At 40.3% G+C, this 27,650-nt stretch overlaps 1 protein-coding gene across 1 annotated transcript; it reads left to right on the top strand.

Moving 5' to 3' along the window:
- The first annotated feature begins 727 nt into the window (after window positions 1-727).
- Window positions 728-27,189, top strand: LOC135324893 (lamin-B1). The gene is made up of 11 exons (XM_064501944.1): window positions 728-1,595; window positions 13,595-13,751; window positions 14,575-14,700; window positions 15,799-15,969; window positions 17,512-17,637; window positions 19,966-20,186; window positions 20,953-21,178; window positions 23,422-23,526; window positions 23,986-24,105; window positions 24,916-25,032; window positions 26,438-27,189. The coding sequence occupies exons 1-11, from the start codon at window positions 1,243-1,245 to the stop codon at window positions 26,477-26,479; spliced, it is 1,764 nt and encodes a 587-aa protein (XP_064358014.1). The 5' UTR covers window positions 728-1,242; the 3' UTR covers window positions 26,480-27,189.
- Window positions 27,190-27,650: the final 461 nt, after the last annotated feature.

Here is a 27,650-nt window from a genome sequence, read left to right as displayed (position 1 = left end):
CAACTCACTCAAAACAAGCCTTCAGGAGCCAGACTGCCATGGAATAGGGAACGCTCAAATACCAGCACCAAAACCCGGCTCGAGCTGTGCAATTAGAATAATTACATTTTGAATATTAAAATGAGAGCACTCATCCGGGGGAGCTTAAATTAGGTGTTTGCAGGATCAGGAGTCGAGAGCTGTTCTCAATTTACAGCGTGCAGCTTATGGGCAAGGGAAAAACAGGTTTGGAAGAGGAAACGCCCGAAAGGGTAAAACCCCTTCTCTCCTGCTGCGCTTAGGCCGCGTTTCTGAGCGCGCGGCGGCCGGTGACAGGCCCGCGGGCCGGTGAGGGGACGCTGGCGGGCCGGGGAGCTGAGCAACGCCCTTTCCCCTCTCCCCCCCGCCCCCGGCGTGGCTGCTCAAGCGCCGGGCGGAGGCGCGGGGCTCCGGGCCGCCCCACGGCAGCTTCCCTTTGTGCCACGGCCACGGCCGCGGCGCGGCGGGAGGCGGCAACAAAGGAGGCTCCGCTCCGCTCCGCGCCGCCGGGCCGGGGCCGGGGCCGGGCGGGGGGCGGGGTGGCTGCGGGGCCGGCGGGGCCGCGCCCGCCGCCTCACGCGCCCGCTGACAGTTGCAGGCGGCGGCGGCGGCGGGTTTTGAATTTAGTAGCCCGTCCGCAGAGAGGGGCGGGGCCCGGCCCGCCTCGGCGCTCCATTGGCCGCGCGCCGGCCACGTGGGCGGTGGCTCGGGGGCGCGGGCCGGCGGCTCTGGGCGGGCGCCGGCCATATTGGATCGGGGCGCGGAGTCCGCCGGTGCAGCGCTGGTGGCTGCGCGGGCGGCGGGCGGCGGCCGGCTCCCTTCCTCCTCCTCCTCCTCCGGCTTCCCCGCGGCCGTGGCGGCCCCGCCGTCCCGGCTTGCTTTTCGGGCGCCGCGGCTCCCCCGGCTGCCTTTATCCGCGCTGCGCGCCGGCCGAGCCAATCGGGAGCGGCAGCGGCGAAGCGCCTCCTCGCTGGTTTCCCTCCTTTTTTCTTCGTTCCGCGCCCTCACCGGGGTTTTACCGATCCATTCCGGTTTTTTTTAATTCTTATTGCTACTTTTTATTTTAGGCTTTTCTCGCCGCTGCGCTGGCTGCGGGGCCCCGGATTGAGCGAGGCGCGGACGGCGACGGCGGCCCCCCCGCAGCCGCCCGCGGGCACCGGGGTTTTTAGCTGTTTTTAAGGCTTCCTCTCCCCCCACCCCGGGGCGCCCCCCCTGCCGCCCGCCATGGCGGCCGCCACGCCGCTGGGGCCGCGGGGCCGGGGCAGCGCGCCCGCCACGCCGCTGAGCCCCACGCGCATCTCGCGGCTGCAGGAGAAGGAGGAGCTGCGGCAGCTCAACGACCGCCTGGCTGTCTACATCGACAAGGTGCGGAGCCTGGAGACGGAGAACAGCGCGCTGCAGCTGCAGGTCACCGAGCGCGAGGAGGTGCGCGGCCGCGAGGTCACCGGCCTCAAGGCGCTCTACGAGGCCGAGCTGGCCGACGCCCGCCGGGCGCTGGACGACACGGCGCGGGAGCGGGCCAAGCTGCAGATCGAGCTGGGCAAGATCTGCGCCGAGCACGAGCAGCTGCTGGGCAGGTCAGCGGGGCCGAGGGGCCGCGCGTGGGTCTGTGTGTCTGCGTGGTTGGGGGGGCCCCGGCAGTGCTTCCCCGCCCCCTCCCCCGCTTGCTCCCCTCCATCCGCCGCAGCGGCCCCGGCCCGCTCCCGCCATGTGCCGCCGCCGGGCTTCGCGTTTGAATGAATGAGCGAGGGCGCGAGCCAGCCCCGCTCCGCTCCGCCTCGGCGGGAGGCGGCGGCCCGGCCCCCGCGGCGGGCCCGCCCCGCCCCGCCGCTGCCGGCCCGCGCTGCGCTGCGCTGCTCTGCCGCCGCGGGCAGGTGCTGCCGGGGCGCCGCCGGGCCCTGCAGGCGCGGCGGGTGTCCCCCGAGGGCGTATCGCGGCGTGAGACGCCACAGCTGCAGTCGTGATGGAGGCTGCCCTGAAACTTCGCCTGATGTGTCTCGAACTAATTAATATTGGAGGGCTCCCGGTTTTGAGTCAGGAAGACTTTTTTTTTTTTTTTTTTTTTTCCCCTCTGGTCCGATGGATATTTAATAATAAATGGTGTAATGAGCGAGTGCCTGGAGTTCTTTCTTGCTATTCTGGCTGTAGGGTTCAAGGCGCTTCAAGATGAAAAATGCAAAGTGTCGATGGTTTGCACAGTGGCTTTGGGGGGTGGGGGAAAACCACAAGTGAACTAGGGTTTTGGTCATGTTGCACTCTAGGTTTTCTGCTTCCCCCCTCCCTCCCCACCCCAAAGATGTAACTTTATAATACAAAAATACTTGAATATTCAAGTACAGTTCATTGAAGCAAAAAAAAATTGCATTTTTTCTGGATACTCTAATGGTATTAAAGGCAGATTCATGATCAGATAACTTCAGAATTTAAAGTGAAGGCACCACTCTAGGGTTTGTACTCTTGACAAAGGACTAATTTGTGCCACTAGCTTTTGTGCCTTGCACAACTGGCTTGACTTTTGTTTTTTTAATTTAAATCCTACTTCTGTAACTGCTGTAGTTTCCTATTACCAAAGGAAATCTCTCTCTTCTTTAGAAAGCTCAGTCAGAATGACAAAGGTGGCCTAATTTCATTCTTAATATAACAAAGTTTGTCTGCGGATTGATGTTGAAGGTAAAGGACAATAAGCAATGTTATTAGTTTACTCTTGCATAATCTGTTAATTTTGACCTTCAGTTAAATACAATCTCAGTCGTGATTCCGATAATGAAAAAGATACTTCCTATGTAAACTAGTACATTGATGTCTTCCTGTGTCTGCAGACAGCTCTGATATGTTTTGGGCTCCTAACTTTGTTTAAAACAAAGACAAACAAACAAAGCTTCTAATTGGTGAGTCTGTTTGTTCTTGAGTTTGCTTTTTGGTGCCCACTGAAACTCTTAAATCAAAGAGATCATTGATAGTGACAGGGAAAGCAAGGTGTAGCTGCAGATGGGTATCAAAATGACTTCACTTGAAAGTCAAGCCAGAAATTTCAATCTCTTTGCTAATGACTTCAGGGGAAAGACTTAAAATTCTCAGATGCTGACCGAAGGATATGTGGGCTTGGGAAGAAGAGGCAATCTGTAGTAGAAGCCATAGCTGCCTCTTCCCTTTCTGCAGCTGTAACAGGGCCTTTCATAATGTGGATGTGGAAGTTCTTCACATTCTCATTTATGATTTCCTGTACTGTGATACTTAGCAAAAACTTGATGAATGTAAAATTGCTTTTGTGCTGCAACTGTGGCCTCTTACAATGACTGGAGTGCTGTTACTCAATATTCTCAGTCTGTGTCAAAGAGATCAGCTTTGTACACTACAAAGTGACAATGAGTTTCTAGTTCAGGACTAGAACTCCTTAATACTGACAGTTAATACTATTTGAGACTGCTAGATTCCACTTAAGTCTGTCCGTGGTTATTTGTTTGGTGGCAGACCTTATTCTGGTATGTAGTTTCTTAAGCCATCCCTGTGTATTTTTAAGATACAGGTGGATATCTGAGCTGATCTGTAATTCTGTTTTCCAAGTCTTTAATTTAAAAAAAAAAAAAAAAAAAAAAGCTTACAGATTGATTTGGAGAACACTCTCTGATGGCTGTCTCTTACAGCTGTTAAGTCCTATTAAAAACTAACAAAAAGACTCTAAAACACTTTGCACAAGTGTGCATGGGTTTAGTGGTAGTTGTAATGATCTGATTTTGCAGTGTGAGGTAAAAGTTTGCATCCTCATGAGAGGAGTTTCTGTGCCCTTTCAGAAAACTGAAGTGTGGTGTACACAGTTCCCAGTTTAAAAACTGGGCAGAGTAACTGTGGTAGTTGAGATTTGGCTAACTTATTCTCCAAAAGACACTGGGAATATTCCCAGTCTTGTTTACTGATTCTTGTAGAGTAAACCTAATCTTGCACTTCTCTGTGAGATATCCATCCTGGACTTTGGAGTGAGGTTCATCTTATCTCTCCTTAGCTGCATAAGGTTGTAGTTGGACATGATAGCTGAGCCTGTCCAACAGTGTGCTGCCACTGAAGAAAATGGGACCATATATGTGTAATGATCTGATTTTGCAGTGTGAGGTAAAAGTTTGCATCCTCATGGGAGGAGTTTCTGTGCCCTTTCAGAAAACTGAAGTGTGGTGTACACAGTTCCCAGTTTAAAAACTGGGCAGAGTAACTGTGGTAGTTGAGATTTGGCTAACTTATTCTCCAAAAGACACTGGGAATATTCCCAGTCTTGTTTACTGATTCTTGTAGAGTAAACCTAATCTTGCACTTCTCTGTGAGATACCCATCCTGGACTTTGGAGTGAGGTTCATCTTATCTCTCCTTAGCTGCATAAGGTTGTAGTTGGACATGATAGCTGAGCCTGTCCAACAGTGTGCTGCCACTGAAGAAAATGGGACCATATATGTTCACCATCTGTCTAGCTCTCATTTTTGGCTTTAGTCTTGGTTATTTAGTAAACTGACTTGGATCATTAAGATGGTGGAAAGTTGCTTACTTTTTCCTGCTGATCTAGTTTTCTGTTCATTTAGCAGAGAACAGAGAAGTATGAGAACTGGCATATAGGGTGTGGCTGGCAGCAGGGCGGAGAAGTGGAGTGAGTAGGACTGTCTTTTGGCACCTGCAAGCTGTTCACTTGACTTAGATGTCTTGGTAACCACAGCCTGAGTGTCAGACTAGTTGTTTTTAGGTATTTTGTTTCCTTTTAGAAGCAGTGGAGATAAGTGGTAGGATGAAATGCTCTTTGGAGATGCTCTCTGACTGTGGAAGGCGCATATATGATTAGTTATTTAGTTGGCTGAAGTTGGCCAAAATGAATCCTGGTCTAGCTGCGCTTCCTGTGCTGTTTGAATATTTTTGCAGCTGGTTGTTCCTGTTTCCCTGGATGCATGTACAACTCTCCATTCTCTAGTTTGTACAAAATTCTTCTGGAGTGCTTTATCTATTTGTTTTATTCTTTTATTCTTTATTCTACTACATCTTTTAGTTGTTTGACTTCCCACCTAATTAGTGGATCAAACTCAAGCGTCTTGTCACCTTCAAAATTTTGTAGGACTATTCTCACTCTTCTTATCAAATTAAGTTTTAAGGCCTAGTCACCTGTTTGTTGTATTTTCTGTTACTTAACTTCAGTCTCATATATGGTATGATTTTTGTTTTGTTTTTTCAACAGAAATGTCAGAGCCTCATTCCATTCATATGTATAGTATCTGACAAAGAGCTGTGGCTTGTTTTTATACTTGATCTTCCTATATGTAACGAACTCCTTGCATACTGTGCTTTTAGGGAGTGCCTGTCATGCAGTGGGTGCTGCTGTAGCTGAGTAAATAAATAGGCTTCTCTTGATAGTTGAAATATTAAAGAACAAGAGAAAAAATGAGGTGAAACAAAAACAAAACCCCTCCCTACTTCTGTTCTGAGGAATGGCTGGGGAGATGATATGCATGACTGTGAAGGAAAAAAAAAAGGCTTGTGACAGGGAAGAGAGATGCCAAAATAAATTTCTCATCTCAAGATTATACTGCAGTGAGAAAGATCCAAGTACCCTTGAGTTAAGGTGTATAGAATTCTTGGTCAGCTCTTGGGAGGTGGAGATGAGGGAAATCCTATTTTTCCTCATTTGTGAAAGAATTGGGAGAACTTGTCAATTTAACAGTATTTCCAGTTTATTTTTTCCTTTATCTGATTAGGTGAGACTTTACTGTATACTTTCCTGTCAGTGATAGCTATTAGAAGAATTGCTGCATTTTCTTGCTTTGAGCAGCATGTCCAATTGTGATTGCCGTGTTGCTGTGCTGCTAACTAAAAACAGTCTTGGGAGATCCAGGACCCTTGGTCTTGCCTTCATACCACCTGTTTTATATGCTGAAACAAATATTTGCATGGCTGCATGGTGAACAGGATTGGGAAAGTGATGTGGCTGGAAAATGAGCTGTGATCGTGTTTGCCAGGTCGTCATACAGGCACTGTTGCCTTGAGAGAGCGTGCAGAAGAATGGCAGGGAGCCCCAAGAGGAGGGACAGCTTTGTAAGTGTTTATGGCGGGATAGTCATGGTTGGTAGCTAGGCTACTATGGGAGATGGTCTTTTTAAATAAGAGCAACATTAGATTCAAATTGATGATGGCAAAGTGAGGAATTGTGGCCTGGATGCAGACTTAACTGTGAGTGCAAGACTAAAGGTGTTCTGGATATCTAAGCTTTAGTGTTGCATAGAAAAAGTGTCCGTGCGATGGATTTCCAGCTATTTGACTTGCCTGTGAATAATGAAGGTGAAATTAGATAGTTTCCTATTGCCCTGGAAATAGCTGGATCCTCAGCTAGAGTCTCAAAGCATGTGATGAGCTCAATTCAGCACCAAACTCCTAGCTGCTGATCTTAGGTAGAATGTCCTTCCTGTGACAGAGCAGTGCAGCCTTAGATGGGACTTGAAAATACTACAAGCTTCAAGTCCTTTGAGGAAAGAGCTAAATAGATGATACTGACAAAGCAGTGAAGGAAATGATGACATTATGAAACATAATGTAAGTAGCAGATGCAAGAGTAGAATTTTGAATTGCTCTATGACTCCAGCAGGCAGGATGAAGTTTGCTCTTCTGGGAGGGAGTGTGTCATGCTTCCTTTGTGTTCACTAGCTGCTAACCAGGGAGAGTTGTAGAGCCAAAAGAAAAATTCTGATCTGTAATTTGAGCAATTAACCTACTGACAGTTTGCATTGTGCAGTTTGACACAATTGTGTCGTCTAGTAATGCCATATTAAAATGCTTGAGGACCATTCAGTAAGTTCTTACTTAGTCAGTAAGGCTTACCGTTACTGTTACGTTACTCTGTCTGCTTATAGGTTGTGTTTCAGGATGAATTTCATTTGATGAATACCATTATGGGGATATGTTTAGGTGTATGGCAGATTAATATCTCTAGTTGGACTTGTCTGTCTGTTCCAATTTCTGTTATGTGAGGTGATCACGCTCTTTAGGAAGCGTCAGTTGGTGTTACGCTAGTTCATTTAGGAAACTCCTTGTTTACATTTGTCTTTGTGACAGGCTGAGATTTCACTGTGGCATTTGTCCAAGGCTGAAGCACATCTGCTGTCCTCTTAGAGGAGATAATTTTCTTCAAAGTTACTTGTATCACACCATATAGTTCATTGAAGATATTGGTAAAGGATATAACTGTCGTTGATTATAACCAAATGTGTTGCAATGCAAAATTTATAATGCAATTAATTGTGGCAAGGTACTGTAACTAGTTCAATACTTTTTTTTTTAATCTTTAAGAAATGATTTCTCTAGCTTTTTTTGCTTTGTATCTTGAATTGGTTTTCCTTCTCTGTCTTTATTCTGAAGTGAATAGTGAGGTAGAATTGAACAGTAAAATAAACATCAATATGCACTTGATGTCAGCCTATGGCCTCAATCACTGGGCAAGCACAGTGCAGCTGGTACGCTGAGCAGCTGCTCAGAACTGTGTTGTCTTAAAGCAAGCAAAGTTGTAACAGCTGTTCCAGGGTTTCCTGTGGTGCACATGTGGTACCCTGTAATATGCTAGAGGTACTGTTTGGGGAAACTGATTTAATATTCTTTTTGAAGCATATATCACTCTTGGGGAGTGAAGTCAAGATTGGTGGCTGGGGAACTGCTGAACTTTAATCTGAACTCAGTCGCTGTTTTGGTGTGTGCCCTTGAGACAGCATCCCAGAGAAGGAAGGAGAGGATTAATTAAATTCTTGCATGATAATTTAATCAAGTGAAATGTAAGAAATCACCTGAACAGTCTAAGAATGCGTCTTCCATGCAGTAGCGATTTTCCTGTTGGATGCAACAATGCAAGAAACAAAGCACTGGAGGGTAGGATGGTGGGAGTTAAAGCTTTGTTTTCAGGTGTGTGGGCATGTAATGATGACTTGGAGCAGTAGGTTTGGAGAAAGCTATAGGATAAATTTGAATTAGTTAAGTTGGGAGTTTGAGACATACTGCTGTTGAAGATAGTGAAATTATGAGAGCGTTAATCAGATTCCTGCTGAATGTTCACAGCTTGATTCAGATTTATTTAGGTACCTATACGCCATTTATTCTTCTGTTCTTGTGGAAAGCTTCGGTACTTGCTTTTACCTTCCATAGAATTTTGTTTAACTTACAATCTTCATTAAATATGTTCTGCAAATGTTGTGGTTACCTATTGACATTTAATAAAGGGACTCTTTCTAGTGTGGGTTTGTTATAGAAAACTCAAGGTGTGAATGTATTTTGGAACTGTAATCTAACTGGCATTTTAAAGTACTTTGAATTGTTCATTTTTGCAGGATGTGTTTTAAGGTATATTGTTTATTGATATATTGTATAAATATATCTTCTGGTAAAGGAAGCTGTACAACCACAGTTTGGGTTTGTTTGGGTTTGTTTGTTTTTTCCCTGCAGCTAGTGAGTTCCTTGTTTTGAATCTGTAGGGATTGTTTTTGTTTTCCTTTATTTTTGTCTTTAATCAGCTTTCAAAATTTGCCACATCTATCAGGAGTTGCAAGCTCTTATGACAGACCTACTGTTGGTGTTTCCCCCCCACCCCACCCCCATTTATTTCCAAAAAGTCATTCTAATTTCATATTAATTAGGTAGTTTTTTTAATAAACATGAGGTGCTGGAAAGAAGACCAGATACTTTGTTCATTAAAGGTAGTTAATATTCAGCAAAATGGCTGCATGCCACTCTCCTTGATTCAGATGCCTGATCATGAGTTACTGCATCCTGAATTATCTTCTGAATCAGCAAATACAGAAACACATCAGACTTTAACTGTATGTTCTGGTACTTGTAACTGTCTTCTCTTTTTCAAATGCCACAAATAGGGTGAATTTTGGGCAATGACTTGATGTGTGCACTTCTTGCATAAAGGTTCTGCCGAGACTGCTGGGTAGAGAAGGTGGATTCCAGTGGTCAGCTGTTGGAGCTCTTGGAGAAGAGTCACAGCTGAGCAGTAAATGTTGATTTCAAGCACTTCAGTTACTGTCTTCAGTTGACTAAAATAGAGAAGATGAGAGAAGCAAGAACCAAGTTATAATCTGAGGAAAGACAGTCTTGCCTAATTACTTTTATAGGTATATATGAAAACATGAATGCTTTCAAACAAGGTCACTTATCATGAACAGCTTCCTTGTAAAACATAGCTTTATTGTTGCCTGTACCTTAAGGGGGGGGGGGTAGCAGGAATACTAAATGCTTCATATTTTGTTTAGCCCACAAAATCAATGACCAGAGTCCATTTTTTGTTTTTGGTATTTCTCCACAATTGGAGTGAAAAAACAGCTCACTAAGGTGCAGCACCGTGTAATTTTGTAGGGATGTAAATGTGGTCTACATTATAACTGGTTCTGCTGCTGGCACCAGCATTTCTGTAGCTGTGCCATGAAGTGGTCGAAAACCACTGTTTTTTGAGGAGGGTTCAGTTAGTGTTTGTAACACTTAGCTCTGTGATTGAGCCTACTCTAAGTGCTGGCAGAAATGAGGGGGTGGGTGTGGAAGAATAGGAAAGGACCTCCCTTTGGGTGGCATCCTGCTCTTGTCAGCTTCACAGGAGTATGAAAGCACAGCTTGAGATCTAGCTACCCACTGAAAGGAGCAGTCTTGCTGCCTTTCTTGCATTGGGTGTGGGGCTTATCTGGCTCCAGGGGGGCCAGTTCATTTTATTGAACTGGTAGAAAATTATTATCTTTTTCCTGGGTGGCTTTTTTGCTAGTTTAGCAAGAAATTCAGTCTAGGAGATCAAGTGTACCTCAGAGTTGATGCAAGAAGAGGGATGATTGCAAGTGCATGAAAAGGGAACCTTCCTCTTTCAGTGTGTTACTTAGTGGCTTGTCCATTTCACTGATCTACAAGCCAAGTGGGTCAGGTAGTCTCACCAAAATGGTGATTGTCCCAAGCTATCTGTAATTCTGAGAACCTTGAATTAGCTTTAAAGAAGATAATGCAGGTAACCAGGCACAACTTAACCACAGTAGCTTATAGTTGTGCGTGGGCTGATTTATTCTGCTTTACAGCATGTATCTTGGGAATGGAGAGCAAATTAATCTGTCTGGAACTTTGTGTCTCAGCTGGACTGAATCTGGTATGAGAAATTAGCTTGTTTAAAGGTAAACTGGTCAGGTAGTGAACTGCAGTCAGGGAGGTTAGATGTACTCTGAGAGTGGCATTGCCAAATGTCAAGTTCCTTGGGTGACTGGAGTATATTGGGGAAAGGAGATTGATGATTATTATTGCACTGTGAGCTGTGCAGAGCTTTTCCTATGATATATATGGGTGCAACTCTGTTCGTGAAAGAAGTGCTGATAATATCAGTTAAGGCAGAGTCTGAATATTTATTCTTTACATGTTTGTGGAATCTATTTGAGTTAAATGATATGGGTTGAATTTCTGAAGTGCAGTTTTTACTGAAGTGGGGAGAAAATTAAGGGGAACTGGCTGTTTTGTTGCGTCAGGTCGTAGTTCTGCATTATTTAAAAATACAGTTCCATGGATAAGAAGATCCATGTATTTACCACAGATTTAAAGTCAAAAGAGAGGAAAAAACAAATTTCTTCTTCAAAGGTGAAAGCGTTTTTTTTTTTTGCTTTTATTTTTTTCTCTCAAGAGCCAAACTATTTGAAGGAGTTTTAGCTAATTTCTGAACAGTACAACAAGAAGGATTTTTTGAAATATAGCTTTGGCTTTTTGTGGAGGGGAAAAAAAAGCTAGTTATTATTGAGAGTCTGAAGTTCTTGCTGGTAAAAATTACTAGGTGCAAGGATGTAGTATACATCGGGTGTTTGTTTTTCATAATTTAAAGAGCTTTTCTGATGTTGTTGCACTTTCCCATATTCCTTTAGGGCTGGGATGACACACTGAGTTGCTGAGATTTCATCTGTCTTTCAGTGTGTGAGGCTTTGAGTTGTAGTTCCTGTTTCTTTCTGAGAGTGTGTTCAGATAAGTTTTAATTAGACAACTCATAACACTAATAACACTTAATTTTAATACCCTCCCCCTGCCTTCTGTGACTTCAGTAAATTAAATTATAGGATGACTTCATAGCCAGTCTTTTTACAAACATGAGCAAGGGAAATACCTTGAGTTGGTGCAACTGGTAATACCTCATTTAGGGCTATGGGTAGCATAATAGGTTTTAATGAGACTATTGTTGTAAGTCTGCGTTAAACATCTTTTCACTGTTGCTCCAATTGCAAGAGCTCTGTTTTCAGCCACCTGCCTGTTCAAAATCCCTTTCAGTAAGGGATATGGAGAATGTTTCCCTCTTCAACTGTAGGATACTTTTCTGGGGGCCATGCAGCTGAGGCAAGCTGGGCACATGTGACTATAGTTTCAGGATTCAGCTTGACTGGCTGGCCTCAGCATGAAGCCTAGCGAGACAGCGTGTGTGAGGCAGTCTCTATGTGTTTTGGATAAGCGTTCTTCAACACTGGTCAAGCAAGGAAGGCCTGATGTGGGCTGTCATCCTTCCCACTACATGAACGGATAGACTTTTTCTTTGTGTGTGTTTTTGTTACAGACGTTCCATAGTGAGACACTTTTCCCCTTTCCTCCTCTGCCGTATGGCCTCCTTGCATACTGGAGTTTGGGCAGGTCTGCCCAGAAGGGGAGGGACAGGATAGTAGGCCTGCAGTGAGTAATGGAGAGAGTTGGAAGTAGGAGCCCATGTGGCCAAAACTGAAATCCTATGCTCTTGTCTGATTTATGGACCCAACTGTTCTGAACTGTTGGGTCTAAAAAATGCAAGTAAAAATACTGTTGATGGACTACATTTTCTCCTAGATATGCCTGAGCAGTAGAAATGATCATCAGCTGTTTAAAAAAATGGTAGCGTATACAATAACCGGTGTGTATCTCATGCTCTTGCAGCATGCCACCTTGGTGGATGTGGGGTTACTCGAGAGGGTTTGGAGCTTAGCCAGTGCGTGCTGTCTCTTACATAAAGCCTGCCATCTTGTGGCTGTAATGCAAAGTTGTCCAAAAATTTACTTTTCTTTGGACAGATGGTCTTTGGAAGCCTTTGTGCACACACTTCTCTCTCGAGTTTGATGTTAAGCACATATTGTTATATGTGATATTGAAAAAGCATTCATTAAATCTGAAAGTCTCCTTTTAAAATTGTGTATTGATTTGATATTAGTCTAATTTTGCTGAGAAAATTTGCTATTGTCTCTTGTTAGTGCAGTATCTTGATTTAAAAAGTAGTGAATGTTTTAATGCTTTCAAACACTTTGAATCTCGTTTTTAAGACTCTTTTCATTTACTTTTTAGTCTCCTGAGTTTAGTGTTGTGAATTCTGATTTTATTTGTTTCTGCAAAGAGAAATGTGAAAGCCGAACAGAAACCTGATAGCTGTTGTTCTACTGAGCCTGAACCTGTCCCTTCTTATAAAATGTTCCTAATTTGATTATAAACATTAAGACTTTTATATGCTACTGTCCTAGCCAGATATGGACGTTTGGATATCCCAGAGAGAAAAGAACCAGCTAAAAAGCAAGAGTTTTTTGTTACACATACTTAAACACAGCTGCATGTGACATCTAAAGATTTAAGTCATTTTGATTTCTGAGTATGCTTTTCCTGAGACATTTCCCCTATTTTTGGTAGTAACCTGTTGTAGCGTTATTTGTGAGTGATTTAATTTAAGCTGAAGAGCATGGGTTTGTGTGGAGGCATTTTACTTTTTTCTTTGTTTCCTTTGTTTTCATAAGCATTTTTAGGGAACAACCCCATTGGAAACTGTTTAACCACGTGCATAGACATGAAAACTAATTTGAGCAGTGATTTGAGAAACTTGACTGTCTGCCTTCTTGAAGACAGTGACACCTGTACCTCTTCACTAGTGCAGTTTCATTGATGGCACAGACTATTGTGTAGATGGGATTTGGATATCTTTGCTGTGATCTGTCCAACCTTGCTATTATGTATAATTAGAAGGGTGCTGCAAAGCAGTTCAGTAGGCTACAGCCTCTATTAATGGAGAACTGGCTTAGAAGTACTGAATGTAATTTTCATGAAGAAGTTGGTCTGTTAATTGGAAAGGGATTACTTGGAGCCCAGATGGCGAATCCACACAAGTTCCTGCATGGATAAAAGGAAGTGTGGAAAACTTGTTTCTACCCTGTGGAAAGGGCCTTCTGACGGGGGAACTTCCTTCCTCCTATTAAGGTTTTGGTGAAGATGGGGCCTTTTACAGTGACTATCTAAAGAGACAACAAAAGGTGTCTTTAGTTGCAAACAAACACGTTGTTCCCTTTTTCATGTATGCCTTACTATTAAAATCCTTTGACACTGTAAATGTTCCCTTTAGATTAGGGTTGCTATGGCGCAGGCAAATATCATGCTGCTGCTATATAGGACGAGAAAGCAAAACTAAGGAGTTTATTTGAATTGGAGTAAATTAAGCCAAGACAAAATGTTTTTGTTAGGTGACTCAAGTTTTAAGATTCAGAATATACCTTGTTTTCCTAGTCATCAGCCTATTTTGGGGCATTTCTAGACTGACTTAACCACTTTCTCTGATTTATCCTAGTTATGCAAAAAAGGAATCTGATCTTAATGGAGCCCAAGTCAAACTTAGAGAGTTTGAAGCAGCCCTCAATTCTAAAGAAGCTGCACTGGCCACAGCTCTTGGTGATAAGAAAAGCCTGGAGGGAGAACTTGAGGATTTAAGAGACCAAATTGCACAGGTGAGAAGAAATGGCCCACTGTCAAGATTTTGCCATCAAATGACATGTTTCATAGATATACGGTATATCCATAGTAAAAGAGCTACATTTCATTCTGATAAAACGCAACTTTATAGCCAAAAATGGAAGCAAATTGGTCATCTTGTCAGTACTAGATATAAGTTATGGTTCACTGTGAGAACTGGAGGCAGTACTCAGTAGGTGTCTGCTTGTGTTCAGTATTGTTCAGTTAGCTTATTAATGATGTGAGTGGTGAAATAGAGCACTCTTAAAAATTGCAGATTCTATGAAATTTCAAGGGATGGCGCTTTAAATAGCAGAATTAAAAATTTCAGAGTGCCTCGCAGCTCTAAGTTTGTGATTCTCTGTGCCCTCCTTTGCTTCTGCCTGTACTTCTCTATCTTCTGGACTTCTAATAGAACAGGGAGAAAAAAGTCTTGTGCTAGTTTTGTTAACCCTTTGAAATACTTGATTTGTGGTCTGCAGCAGCAATAGGCAATAGGACCAGTCTAGGAGATGTCTGAAACCCAGAAAATGGTTTTTCTTTTCTATTTGTCAAGTAGAAAAACTGAAGATTTGCAAGGAAAATTCATAACCGTCATTAAAATGATCATTATCAATGTGCAGTATATAGAATTCACTTCTATAAGTAACTGTTTAAAAAAAGTGTCTTAAGTTTTGTATTTAATTGTCAAGTTAAGGCTTAACATGCAGTTAGCCGCTACCTGTTGGTAACTGAGATCCTTGTATCATGAGTTCTGCTCCATAACCTTTGCTGTGCTGAATCTTTTTTTAAATTTTTTTCTTTTTTCCTTTTGTAAAGCTTGAGGTTTCTTTAGCTGCTGCCAAGAAACAGCTTGCAGATGAAACTTTACTGAAGGTGGATCTTGAAAATCGTTGTCAGAGCCTCATTGAAGACTTGGAATTCCGTAAAAATATGTATGAGGAGGTAAAGTGATTCAGTGTCAAGAATTTGCAATTTTAAAGAGAAGAAGAAAACTGAGGTTCATTCTAGAGTAATTTAGATTGGAAGGGACTTCCGGAAGTCATCTGGTCCAAACCCCTATTGAAAGCAGGGTTTACTTCCATTCTAGCTGGAAAGTTACCATTTTTCTGTTGTAGAAAAATAACCTGTGAACTAGAGTTTTCGTAGTGTTATGTACCATGTTCTTTTGTGTTAAATTCTCTCTGTGGTGCAATGTACATTTCTTTTCATAGTATTGAAAAAGTAAATTTAAAAAAAAACTTTCCAGAAGTGTCCTCATGAGAAATAAAGTGGAGAATGGCACTAGAACAGGTGCTTTGAACCTATATTTTTTAAAAATTTCATTACTTTCTAATAATAGAACCAGAAGTTGTTGAATTCTTGTCTTTTAGAACTTTTTCTTGTCACCCTCTCTTACCCTCGTAGTGCTTAATAGCACGCAGGAGGAGCCTTAAAGCAATAACAGATATATCTAAAAGTACTGTCTTTTGTTCCATGTGTGCATTTCCTCCAGTTTTAGCTTTGGTCATGTTGTTGGAATCACTTTTTCCAGCGACTAAGGGCAAGCATACAAGTAAGGGGAGGAAGAATACTGGCTAGTGAAAGTGACCATTTGATTTTACAGTACTTTTGTTTTGTGCAAGCATGAAAGATACCTGTATAATCTTATGCAAGCATAAGATACCTGTAAGGAAAGGGGGGTATTTCTAAGATCTAATAATGATGAGTTATATTTTTTTGAAAGTGCAGGCAACCGTCAGAAGGCAGCGTGACTTTACATGCTGATGATGTCCTAGCTCTTATTTCAATGTCTCCCTGTTATAAAATAAAGTACTGTTCTGATCAGACTAGGGAAATGGCCCTGAGAAACTTCCAGTCTTTCACTACTGTTAATTCATTTCAGTAGAAACACTGTCAAACGTAAACTACTCTAATGCTTATCTGCAAAGCTAGCTAAAAGCTATATTGCTTGCTGAAGAAAACAAATTGCTCTTGGCTGATAGTGTTCCAAAATTTGTCTTGCCTAATACTTACTGAAGGTTATTTTTCTGTTTTTCTTAGGAAATCAATGAGACGAGAAGAAAACATGAAACTCGCCTAGTTGAGGTTGATTCTGGGCGTCAAATTGAGTACGAACACAAACTGGCCCAAGCACTGCATGAAATAAGGGAGCAGCATGATGCACAAGTGAAACTGTACAAAGAAGAGCTGGAACAGACTTACCATGCCAAAGTGAGAACATCTTTTCATACAGCTGTCTGACATACTTCACTTTTGCTTTATTTGAGGGAAGGATAACATAGTGTAATTATTTGCCTTTCAGAGGTTTTCATTCTGGAGCTTGGTTTAAAATTACCATGCTTTTGAATATGAGCTTGTATTTTGAGATTTCTTTTGAGGAACAGGGTTAAACCTCAGAAAGCGCAACAATATAGCAACTGAATTAGCGTGGCGACTTTGGAAAATGTGATTAGTACTGGGCTTACTGTGAATTCAAAGAGAATTAATTTGTTTATTAAAAATCCATTGTATAAACACAATCTTGATGATAATGAGGTATCCCATATTTTGTATAAAACTTGCTTCCTGAACGCACTTTCTGAGAAGACAGCATTCTGAGTACTCTGACCCTATATGCAACATTGTTACCTAGAAGCTTTACCACACCCAATGGTTTCTGCTTTTTGCTCTCCTAGAGTGAAAACACATTTGAACTGAAATCAGTTATACTTCGTAATTTCCTTCCTCTACTGTGATTCAGCATTTCTGTAAAGAGGAATCCTGATGTCTCAACTGAACCTAGTTTCTGTGGCTATACTTCTCACACTTGGTATCTTTAGAGACAAGGTGGGGTGTTAAAACAGATAAAAGTTGATACAAACTGAATTTATTAGCATAGTTTTCAGTGAAAAATTATAGTCTTAATGGTGTGTAGTTGCCTATCTTTGGGGCTTCAATCTGACTTGGAAAAACTAGGGGAAAGAAAATGACTGAAGGTAAGGTCTAGTCAAAAATATTTGCTTTAGACTTTTTGTATTTACTAATCTAAAAAACCTTTCATAATTAAGCCTTTTTCATTCCCTTTCTTCTCAGGGTACTTCTATATTTAAATTTTTAGATTTCATTTCATCTGAAGTGTTGAATTCAATAACTAGTCTGTAGTGCTGCCTAAGCAGATGTAGTGTTATTCAACAGGAGTGTTGTAGCTAGTTAAATGGAATGGCTGCTTCTTGTTTGCATTAACAGATAAAATTGAGTCTGAAGTAGTGATGGAATGAAGTGGTGGTGACTCAGGGCACTGGTACTGTAATGTTAAGTCATATTGCCAATGTGCTCACATTGAGCTGAAAACTAACATTGGTGGGGGGTTTTTGGGGTTTTTTTTTTTTTTTTTTGGAGAATTGGTAATTTCAGTTTACTTTCTACTATTCAAGCCTACTCAAAAAACAGTGCTATAGTATTTGACAATATGAAGTTAAATATTGGCCAACGTGAAAACTGAATTTAGCAATCCAATTTGAGTAATGCCTACAAGGGAAACCTTAACAAGTTTTTAATCCTAAAATACTCAAGAGGACCGTGATTTCAGATAGCTCAATCCAGCATGGTAATTGAGCTACCATATTTAACCCCTAAAAAGAGAGATGTTTCATTGTGTTACAGCTGCAGAGAGGAACTTTGCGGCTTGCTGCTCTGTGTGGCTTTGTTTGGTGACTCATTTTTCTTTTAATAAAAGATGCTTTGAAACTGATGTCTTAATGTGATTTATTGCAGCTTGAGAATGCTAGATTGTCCTCTGAGATGAGCACTTCTACAGCCAACTCATTAAGAGAAGAACTGACAGAAAGTCGCATGCGGATTGAAAATCTTTCTTCCCAGCTTGCGAGCCTTCAGAGAGAGGTAACAAGCTATTTCTGACTCTTCAGTCTTGCTGATTAGAATTATTGATTTTTTTTTTTTTAATATAAAAGATTTTTTTCTTTCTCCTAACTTGTAAGTATACTCATTTTCATGGCTTGCATTTGTCTTCTTTCTTACTGTTCTGTAAACTTCCAAATTCCTTAATATTTCTTTTTGATAAAGTTGAACTATTTTGTGCAATATCCTGCTACTGTGGGTATCTGAAAGGCAATAGTGTTAATTATCTTCTGCATAAAAAAAAATCCACTATATTTACTTTAAGAGATCAGTTACTGGACAAAGTTTGGAATCAAACTGTTTCTGCTATCTCTTTTCATTCCAGCATTGCTCTAAATATATGAGGGGAATCTGTCCTCCCCTGAGTTATAGCTCATCTTTTACATGTGTTAGTCTTCAGTCAGCCTTGAGTGCTTTGTAGACGGTAGCCTGGACTTCAGGCTCTGTCCCATCAAGTTCACTTGTTGGAAGTGCATGCCAGTGTGATGTCTTAGTAAGGTCTTTATCATATTAAGAAATGGCAAAATGCTGTTTCATCTGAAAATCTTAAACTGCAGGAAAAATTAAAATAAGATATCCTAGAGCTACCTAAGAATCTGATCCCACTGCATTAGATTCTGTAGAAATGAAACAAAAATCTTGCTTTATTTTCTAGATGGATGAGGCAACATCAGGCGCAAGTTCTCTGTTAAGAGTCCCTAACACTTTAACAATTTAGTTCTGTTCTATAGTAAATTGGATCTCTAGTATAGGAATTTCACAGAGCAAGATTTAACGCCAGAGCCTGAATACACAGTCCCTTTGTCTATGTGATATCTTTCCTTCTTACTCTGTCTTTCACCCTAGATCCAGTTTGCATCTGGAACTTTAAAAAAAAAAATGTGGTGAACTTGCCAGGATTAGGGTGAAATATGAGACTGAGAAATATATCAAATAACTATACTTGAGTGTTTATAGAGCAGGGTCTTACGCTAGATATACTTGAAATAAGATCACAGAGCACATAGATCATACACACAAAAGTATGACACAGCCCATAAGCCACACATTCAGTCCTAGCTTATTTGCTGGGAGTAGCCTCATGCACTCTGCGCTGGGAAATCTGAAATGAAAAGAAGATGTGTTGAGGCCTGGTTCTGAAGTGGGCTTTTTTATAACTTATTAATCAAGTGAAAATGGAACAAAGCTCTCCCCCACCCCCCAGGAAAAATGTAAATTATTAATAGTATTTAACATCAATCACTTCTGTAATTAGTGATTTTTTTTGAATTCCTACTGTACAGTAGACTTCTGCAGGATTTCCAAATTCTGTGTATTTCAAGTGAAGAGTACGTGCAAGGGGCATTATTTACTAATCCCCCTTCCCAACTTTGCAAATACTAATGAGTCTTTCCAATTTTCTTGTTATATAGGCAGTTTAATCTCTGGAGGAGATCAGATGATGTAATGAGTGTGCGTGAGGTTGCACAGGAACTGGATTGAGACTCTTGTCTGCTTAGCTCTTCTGTCTTTACATTATCACTATCTTTCTTTGGTGTTTCAGTTGATATGGATTTCTGACCTTTTTTCTTATGTTAGTTGCTCATGGAAATATGCTCAGGGAAGGTAAACCTTAAAGGTCACATCACTTGGGTAATCTTTAATAAGCATTCCATTCTCTATATGCAATACATACATACTGGCTGATGTGATTTTGAAGTATGTGAGAAACTAGCTGTCATCATGGACCAGCTACCACTGTACTATTAGCAATCCTTGAAGACTGGAGTAATAGGCAGACAGTCATTCACTGAGAATAACTCCTATTCCTTTAGAGTCTCTTCCAACAGAATTTGAAATCTGCAGCAGCAGACTGAAGCAAGCGACAGACCTCTGAAAGCTAAAGATAAATTATTTATTGTAGGATCTGAAGTTTTGAACTGAGTTTTCATTCTACATCCTGCCCAGCATGTCTTAAACACAGCCTGACTCTTAAGCTCCACTTTTCTTGACTGAGTAACTTCAGTTGCGGTAATGTTTCTTCACAACTTGGGGGAAAAGGAGCAGATAGCTTGTCTGTCAAAGTATTGTATGGACAATTGTTTGAGTATGTGACAGATGCAAGTTTTATTGAGACAAAAGGCATGAAGTTTGTAGGCAGTGAGGTGGGGAATAGGAAGTTGAAGATGGGTGGGGTTGAATTCAGAAAGTGGTGGGGGGATGCTCAACCTAATCTTACTTTTGAATTTTAGGATGTCTGAACAGCAGAATGCTTGGAGATGTGAGTGAACTTTCCTCTGCACTACTGATGTGTCTTTCAATACTTTCTAGTCTAGAGCATGGCAAGATAGAATGCAAGAGCTTGAGGACACCTTGGCTAAGGAAAGGGAAAACTGTCGCAAAATGCTGTCTGACAAGGAGAGGGAAATGGCAGAGATCAGAGATCAGATGCAGCAGCAATTGAGTGACTATGAACAACTTCTGGATGTTAAACTGGCCCTGGATATGGAAATCAATGCATACCGGAAATTGCTGGAGGGTGAAGAAGAGAGGTATGAAAGAATGTGGCAATGAATGTTGATACTGCTGCGTGCTTCACCTACTTGTCTAATTCTCTGTTAAAAGGGAGTTCTTGCTGGAAAACACATTCATTAGGTGCTTTCCTACTTTGTCTGAGGCACTGTTCTTTTCTCCCCCTTATATATGACATACACTTCCAAGTCTTCATGAAAGCAACCTGCCTGAGTGTCAGACCACTAGCTCTCTGGGGGAGCAAACATCACTTCTGATAAGATTAGGCCCTGGGGACATAATGAATTGTCATTTGTGCATCTGTTTGGTGCTGCTTTTAATGCTCTTTTTCAGAAGTAATTACAGGGTTATTTAGTTGTCAGCTAGTTTTCTTTAAGGATAGAATAAGAATAATAAAGTCATCACTTTTATGATTACCCAGCTTGAGGTAGCTACACTTCCCACAAATGACTCCAGGGTTCAGCAATATTGAGCATTTTTGCTTTATAGGTCACAGCTGTCATTTGAAGTAGTTTGACGTTTCTGAACTAAGTCCTACTACCCTGTGCTGATTCCTCCTAAGTTTGAGGTGACAATTTTTTTTTTGAAAAAAGCCTGAAACTTCTTTTTTTTTTTTCATTACAATGTTTATTTACAATATTCCTGTATCTTTAGCTAAAAGAGCTTGGTTATACCAGAATTCCCTGCTGGGAAGAGGGAGAGAGAAGAAAATAGATGGTAAACGAAGGTAGAAAAATATAAAATCAAGAAGTATAATCTATGTATTTTGTTTTTTCTTCAATTTAGGCTGAAACTTTCTCCAAGTCCATCTTCTCGAGTGACAGTTTCACGGGCTTCATCAAGCCGTAGTGTACGTACAACCAGAGGAAAGAGGAAGAGGATCGATGTGGAAGAATCTGAAGCCAGTAGTAGTGTCAGCATCTCCCACTCAGCTTCTGCCACAGGAAATGTGTCTATTGAAGAAATAGATGTTGATGGGAAATTCATCCGTTTGAAGAACACCTCTGAACAGGTTTGAAAATGAACTCATGATGCAACTCTACAGTGGGCTTACTGGAAGTAGAAGGCATCCTCAGCACAATTTGAGGCTTCATGTTGATGCTGTAGCTAAAGCATGCTGTGTAAAAGTGGTGGCACTAAGGTTTTGAGTTAGTGTGCCAAAATGCACTTTTAAACAGCCTCTTGGGTTGATGCTGACTACTTCCTGATGATTTTTAATGCTCTTCATGGCAAAATTTAATGTTTAGGTTTCACACTCACCAAAGCACTAGATCACTCTTCAGAGTTGTGCCTTGCAAGTAATCTGGCTTTTCAGCTAATGTTACCAGTGATAGGAAACAGTGAAAGCGGATGTCGACTACTGTGGGAGCCTTTTCAGAAGTTTGTCTCTGCTTTAAAAAGGCCAGAAAGAAATGCCATACTTGATGCAAAATAAAGGTCAAAATTTAATTGCCAGGTTCCTTCTGCTTGCATATAGCTTCTCTAAATCATAGTTTTTCTTATTCCTTGGTTGCATCCATAGTTTTCTTTTCTAAAAGAAAGCACCTTCAGAGCCCATTCCACCTCTCTGCTGGCTAATTAGATTATTTATTTCTAGGTAGCATCTAGTTCCTTTGCTAGGTAACTCCTTGAACAGACTGCTTCTGAATAGCTTGGAGTTTGTACTGAGCAGGGGAAGGGCAGGTTGTATCTTTGCTTGTCAGAGGGTACTTCATTTGAGTAATAGTCAAAACTTTTTGCTATTTTCCCTCAGAAGGATGTTGGCTGTTGCATTCAATATTTTTTTTCCCCTCAAGATATTACTTGTAATCGCTGTATGACATTTCTGTGCTGTATACAGACAGTTCTACAAATCATCACAGGGTGGGGCTGGAGACGGAGCACTAAAATTTCTTAAATATCTTTGTTTGGGAGAAGAGAAAATTGAGCATTTTTCTCAAGTGGGGCATCAGAATTACAAGACCTAAATTCTTACAGCCTCAATTCCAGAAAAGAGCTGAATAACTCTCGTCTTGACCTGTCCTGTCTGCAGCAAAACTGTATTTAGAAACACACAAGCTGCATTCTTTGTTTTCAGTGATGCATAAACTTTGTCTGATGTAGACAGATCCATTAGCTTTGCTACAAGGGAGCTCCTCTTGATGTTTTAAACGACAAAAATTAGTCTAGTTCTAAATGTCTCTGTTTCCTTTCATCAAAGGAGAGACAAATTCCTGTGTCATAGGCATCATCATCATAGGTGTCTTAATCACCTAATCCAGGGTGAGACTTGTCCTCTAGGAGTCTTTGTTCACTGAATGGAAGAAGCCTTGGCAAACTGTCCTGGTCTAGACAGCTAATTTTTGGGCAGCCGAAGTCTGACAAATTAAAGCCTAGTTCTAGTGAGTCAGGACCTGTCAGTTCATGCCTTTTGAGTTTTTCAATGGTTTTCCCTTTGTCATGTGCCGCATAAAGTCCATTCCCTTTGTCAGTCTCTGAGCTATGATGAGTGTACCAGCAGTTCTGGTACTCTCAATAGCCCTGGGTGGTTTTTGGTTATAATGCTCAGAAAGGTGTCCAGAGCTGAGCAACTGTCTGTACTGCAGTGTAGTAAGTTGTGCCTAGGAATCATTGAAGTGTTTAATAGAGCTATATATATATATATAGGTAGATAGATATAGATATAAAATGTAAACTCATCTTTTAATGCAAGTATGGTGTATTTTGTTGTAATGACCAACAGAATGTCAGTATTCATTAAGATAAATAACAGTTTATTTAAGATGTTTTTAACTGTCTTTTTTCAGATTGCAGAGGCAACTATCTGATGTTTGGAAAATGTGGGGGGGGCAGGGTGGAGGGGTATCTAAAAAAGATAGTTATATCTAGATATAACTCTTTCTATATCTATATGTAAAAATATATATAAAGACTCTTTGCAATACTATATATATAAATATATAAAGACTATTTGCAATACATATCTACATATCTGATGGACTAAGCTATAATAAAATTCTGATGTAAATGATAAACATCAGTTAAAACCAATTTAACAAATTAACAAATAAAATATATATTCAGCTTTAATTTGAAATGAAAGGTAAGACCAATTTAACTACAGAGTAGATGTTTACATGCTGAAGATAAAGTGGTAGTAAATGTTATTACTGAAAGCTCTGTATATCTCATGGTTTTACATGAAAAATACCCCATGCATGTAACAGAAGATGACTGTTGGTGGAAATTGGTTCTTTTTTTCCTCCTTTCTATTAGGATCAACCTATGGGAGGTTGGGAGATGATCAGAAAAATAGGAGACACTTCTGCTACTTACAAATATACCTCAAGATACGTACTAAAAGCAGGCCAGACAGTTACAGTAAGTTTCAGTTGTTTGTGTGAAACAGACTTTAGAACAATTTATGTATGTTAGTAAGATGCATGGTTTTTAATTTTGTCCTTTTCATGTAAGTGTTCTGAAAATAAGCTCTTATGTTTGTATTGAAGTTAGTTTTATCAATTTCTGGGAAGAACAATTTCTTTGTAGACAGAGCCACATTTTTCAGAAACTTTCTGTATGGAGGAATAGTTTTGACTGCAAATAGATGCATAGATATTCAGAAATTTTTCTGCTTGCACTAAAAAATGTGGGGCTGTTTTAATGTTTGAAAAATAAATCCATAAACCCATGAAGTGGCTAGGCAGAGACTAGTTTTTTCTTTTCTTAACTGGAGAAAATGCACCATTCACTTAAATGGAATGTGTTAACTCAGTAGACAACATGAAAATATTTGCATAAGACTAGCAAGTAATGTTTACATAAAACCTCTCTTACCAGATTTGGGCTGCAAATGCTGGAGTAACTGCTAGCCCTCCCACTGACCTCATCTGGAAGAACCAGAATTCTTGGGGCACTGGTGAAGATGTGAAAGTTATACTGAAAAATTCTCAGGGAGAGGTAAAAACCCTCAGATACAGTTAAATCTGTTTTCATTGACTGCATTGCCATCCCAGTGTTTCCCCCAGTAAAGGTGAAGGCAGAACCATTGCAAGGGCTTTGAATGTGATTTTAAGATGGGCTTCCCAGGAACAGTAGTCTTACCTTGTTTAGTAAGGTTTTCTCTTTTTGCGTTCCAAGTAAGCGTACTCTATCCTGTCTTCAATAACCTAACTGTAACTTAGGAGTGCAATATTTTGAAGCTCGTGAATTTTTTCCTTCTCCTGCCACATTGACTATCAGTAGCAGAAGAATGATTTGTTGAGATATTCCCTTGATGCCATGAATTGGGCTGTGTCTTAAAGTATGCTTTGAGGGTTAAAGGTGTTTATATGCTTTTCAGTGATTCTTCTGTCTCTTAAATTGGTTTTCATTTAAACTCTGTGTGTTTGTGGGGAATTTGGAAAGTTACAGTGAAATTTGGTTTTAACAAAGAGGCATTAATTCTGGTAAGGTGGAAGTTCTGACTTTGGCCAGGTAGATCAGTTGCTGTGACATTTAGCAGTTGGAATAAAGTATTTAAATATAAAACATCCAAAATAAATTTTGAATAAGTTTGAGAAGTCCTTGTCAGAAGGACTCCTTTTAATCATTAAAAGAGACTTAAAACTAAAGCATTACGAATCCTAGTTGTATACTTTCACATATGGTTGTACATAGGCAAAATCTGTTTGGGTAGCTTTTCCAACAGCTGGAACTCCTGTCTCAAAATGTAAGGGGATTTATATCAGATCATTGGAGGAGTCAAGTCTTAAATTAACTCTGTTGTAGGAGGTTGCTCAGAGAAGCACCGTCTTTAAAACAACTTTACGTGAAGGTGAAGAAGAGGAAGTTGAGGAAGAAGAAGCAGTTGAAGCTGTGGAGGAGGAAGACCTTTTCCACCAGCAGGTGTCGTATTAAATGCTGTTTTCATTTTTATCTAGGATGAAAATAAATAAGTAATGAATTTTGGCAAAGTACTGTCCTTGTAACTAGAACAAGTTGGGCAGTGTATGGGGTTTTAGCTTTGCGGTTTGCTTGTTAGTGTGTGTGTGTGTGGGGGGGATGTTTAATTTTTGTTTTTTTTCTTTAAATTTTCTTTGGGGTTTTGGTTGTTTTAATCAGTAATTTAATGAAAGCATGAAGCTTTGTTATTAAACCTAGTAGAAAAAAATACTGCTTCACGTATTCCCTTGAGGCTGAGAATTGGACTGTCTTAAAACCAGGTTTTGAAGCTGAAAGGTTGTGGGATTTTTTTCGTATACTGTTTTTCAGGTAAGGTTTTCCCTGGGCCCATTGCTTATGGTGAAATTTGGCTTAAGCCAATTCACATAAATTTATAGTCACTTTGAGAACTTAGACCTCATATCTCGCATGCTGTTAATACACTATCAGGGAAAAAAATGCCTCAGGTGCGCTGAAGAAATGCAGCTCTAAAGACAGTGGAAATGTGAACTTGAAATAACAACATAAAATGTTTTGAAACGTAAGAGAAAATACTGAAACATAACATACTTGGTTGTGTGTATTTTGAGCTTTACCCATTGTGTTATGATTTTGACCATGAAGTTAGCCTTTCTAAAAAGATACTAAATGTAACAAACATTAAGAAGTTCTGTAATGCAAAGTTCAGGTTTCTTACCTTGGCTAAAACTTTGCTACATTTCGGTTAGTATCTATCTTAACAATAATAGTATCTTAACAAGTCAGTTATGCAAAATAATATAGACCACTAATTAAGAGTGCATATATAAACAAGCAGAAGATGGAGGGAGTGGGGGCTGCTTTGGAAATGACTGGTTTTGCTAGCCAAATTTTTGAGGCTTTAAGTGAATCATAACTTTGTGGAATTTAATATAGTCAGATTTTTATTGCAGTTACACAAAAGTACTGAAGTGCTTCCAGCTACTCTTTGGTTTCTGGGATTGTGTATTTCAGCTGTTGTGCATGTCAATGTTTTTGCTTGAGAAAATGTCATAGCAAGAGTCAGTTTGTTTTGATTTTAAAAAAGCATTGTGGATGTGTTCCTCACAACACTTACCAATTATCTGAACTAATGATTTTTTTTTTTTTTAAGTTGGGATTCCAATAAGAATTATTTAACTTGTGTTTATCTGGTACCCATCTTTCATTACCTCTCATAGAAGAGGATACCTAACTTCCCTTTACTTACAGGGGATTGCAGGTTGTATTACAACTTTGGTGCAGACTGACTTTTGATAAGACTATGCCAGGCGTATAACTGTCTATATGAAAAATGTTCAGTATGTTATGTGGAGCTGCTAACCCCCCTGCCTCTTTCTATTCATAACAGGGAGACCCAAGGGCATCTAACAGAAGCTGTGCGATCATGTAAACTCCTCCAGTCAGCCAACTTCCTCAAATTATGGTAATCCTTGCCTACAGAACAGAGCCTTCTCAGAAGCACAACATATTTTTGTATTTCCTTTATGTGAATTTTTAAGCTGCGAGTCTGATGGCCTTAATTTCCTTTGTCACTGAAAAGGAAGTTTTGTAAAAGAAACCGTATCTGTAACTTTCTTGCAAGATGTGAATTATTGACACTGAACTATGTACTGTTTGAAAAATGACATCCCCACACACAAAATTTTTATGCCAGTCTTTTTTTAAACCTTGTTAGAAGGGGAATATGCCACTGTGTTCTGGGGTTTGGTTTTTTAGATTACACCACTTAGACTAGCCATCTGCCGTTGACCTCTTTATATTTAGGTGCTGTTGGGGAAGGGGAAGGCATTTTCGATACTATGAACTTTTTTGTACTGAAGACTTTTTTTCTACAATGTGATCAAGGTTGCAAAATCTTTTTATAGAAAAGAACAGCTTTGTTCAAAAAAAAGAACAGAACGTAGCCCAGTTGATCATGTAAGCACTCAGAGGATGAAGGATGCAGCAAAACTTGTTTTTATTGGTACTTTCTTCTTTACTTAGATTTCTTATTCAGGAAGGGGACTCATGTTAAACGCGTTAGTTGTGCTTTTAAGATAGTGTAACCGGCTTAAATTTTCTTATGTGATATTAACAAATAAAAGGCTGTTTTAATATGGATTGTCTTGTTTGTTTACAGTTTGTAAGAGCTCAGAAATACGTCTTTTAGGAACCTAGTTTAGATTTGTATGGAATATAATTGTAATTTTCAGCAACGTGGAAAACTTTTCTGTCCTTTCTGCGTTCATCTAATCTCTGAAAAAGCTTTTGAATAAAAAAGTAAGTGTCTCTATATAGACATTTCAAATATGAAGTTTTTAGAATTTGTTTTTTGATAGAACTGAGCTGAAAATTGAATGAGTGTGCTGATTATTTAAAACTGATAGGCTTTGAAGCTGGAGAAGCATCTGTGTAAATGAATTGGTGACACTTGGCATGTGAAGATTTCTCTCTAAAAACATGGGTGACCTACCTTGACATCTGGAAAATGAATTCTTTAGAGCGTTATTAGAATTCTCTGTTGCATAACTGTTTCTGCCTTGCTTTTGCTTGTAGGTTAGTTTGTACTGGACTGGCTGCTA

Source organism: Dromaius novaehollandiae, chromosome Z (assembly GCF_036370855.1).
Source record: "Dromaius novaehollandiae isolate bDroNov1 chromosome Z, bDroNov1.hap1, whole genome shotgun sequence".
NCBI lineage: Eukaryota > Metazoa > Chordata > Aves > Casuariiformes > Dromaiidae > Dromaius > Dromaius novaehollandiae.
This window is presented reverse-complemented; position numbering and strand designations above follow the sequence as displayed.

Coding starts and splice junctions, on each gene's coding strand:
- LOC135324893 (XM_064501944.1), top strand. CDS start 1,243: ATGGCGGCCGCCACGCCGCTGGGGCCGCGGGGCCGGGGCAGCGCGCCC. Junction 13,752..14,574: donor TAAGAGACCAAATTGCACAG/GTGAGAAGAAAT, acceptor CCTTTTGTAAAG/CTTGAGGTTTCTTTAGCTGC. Junction 25,033..26,437: donor AAGACCTTTTCCACCAGCAG/GTGTCGTATTAA, acceptor TATTCATAACAG/GGAGACCCAAGGGCATCTAA.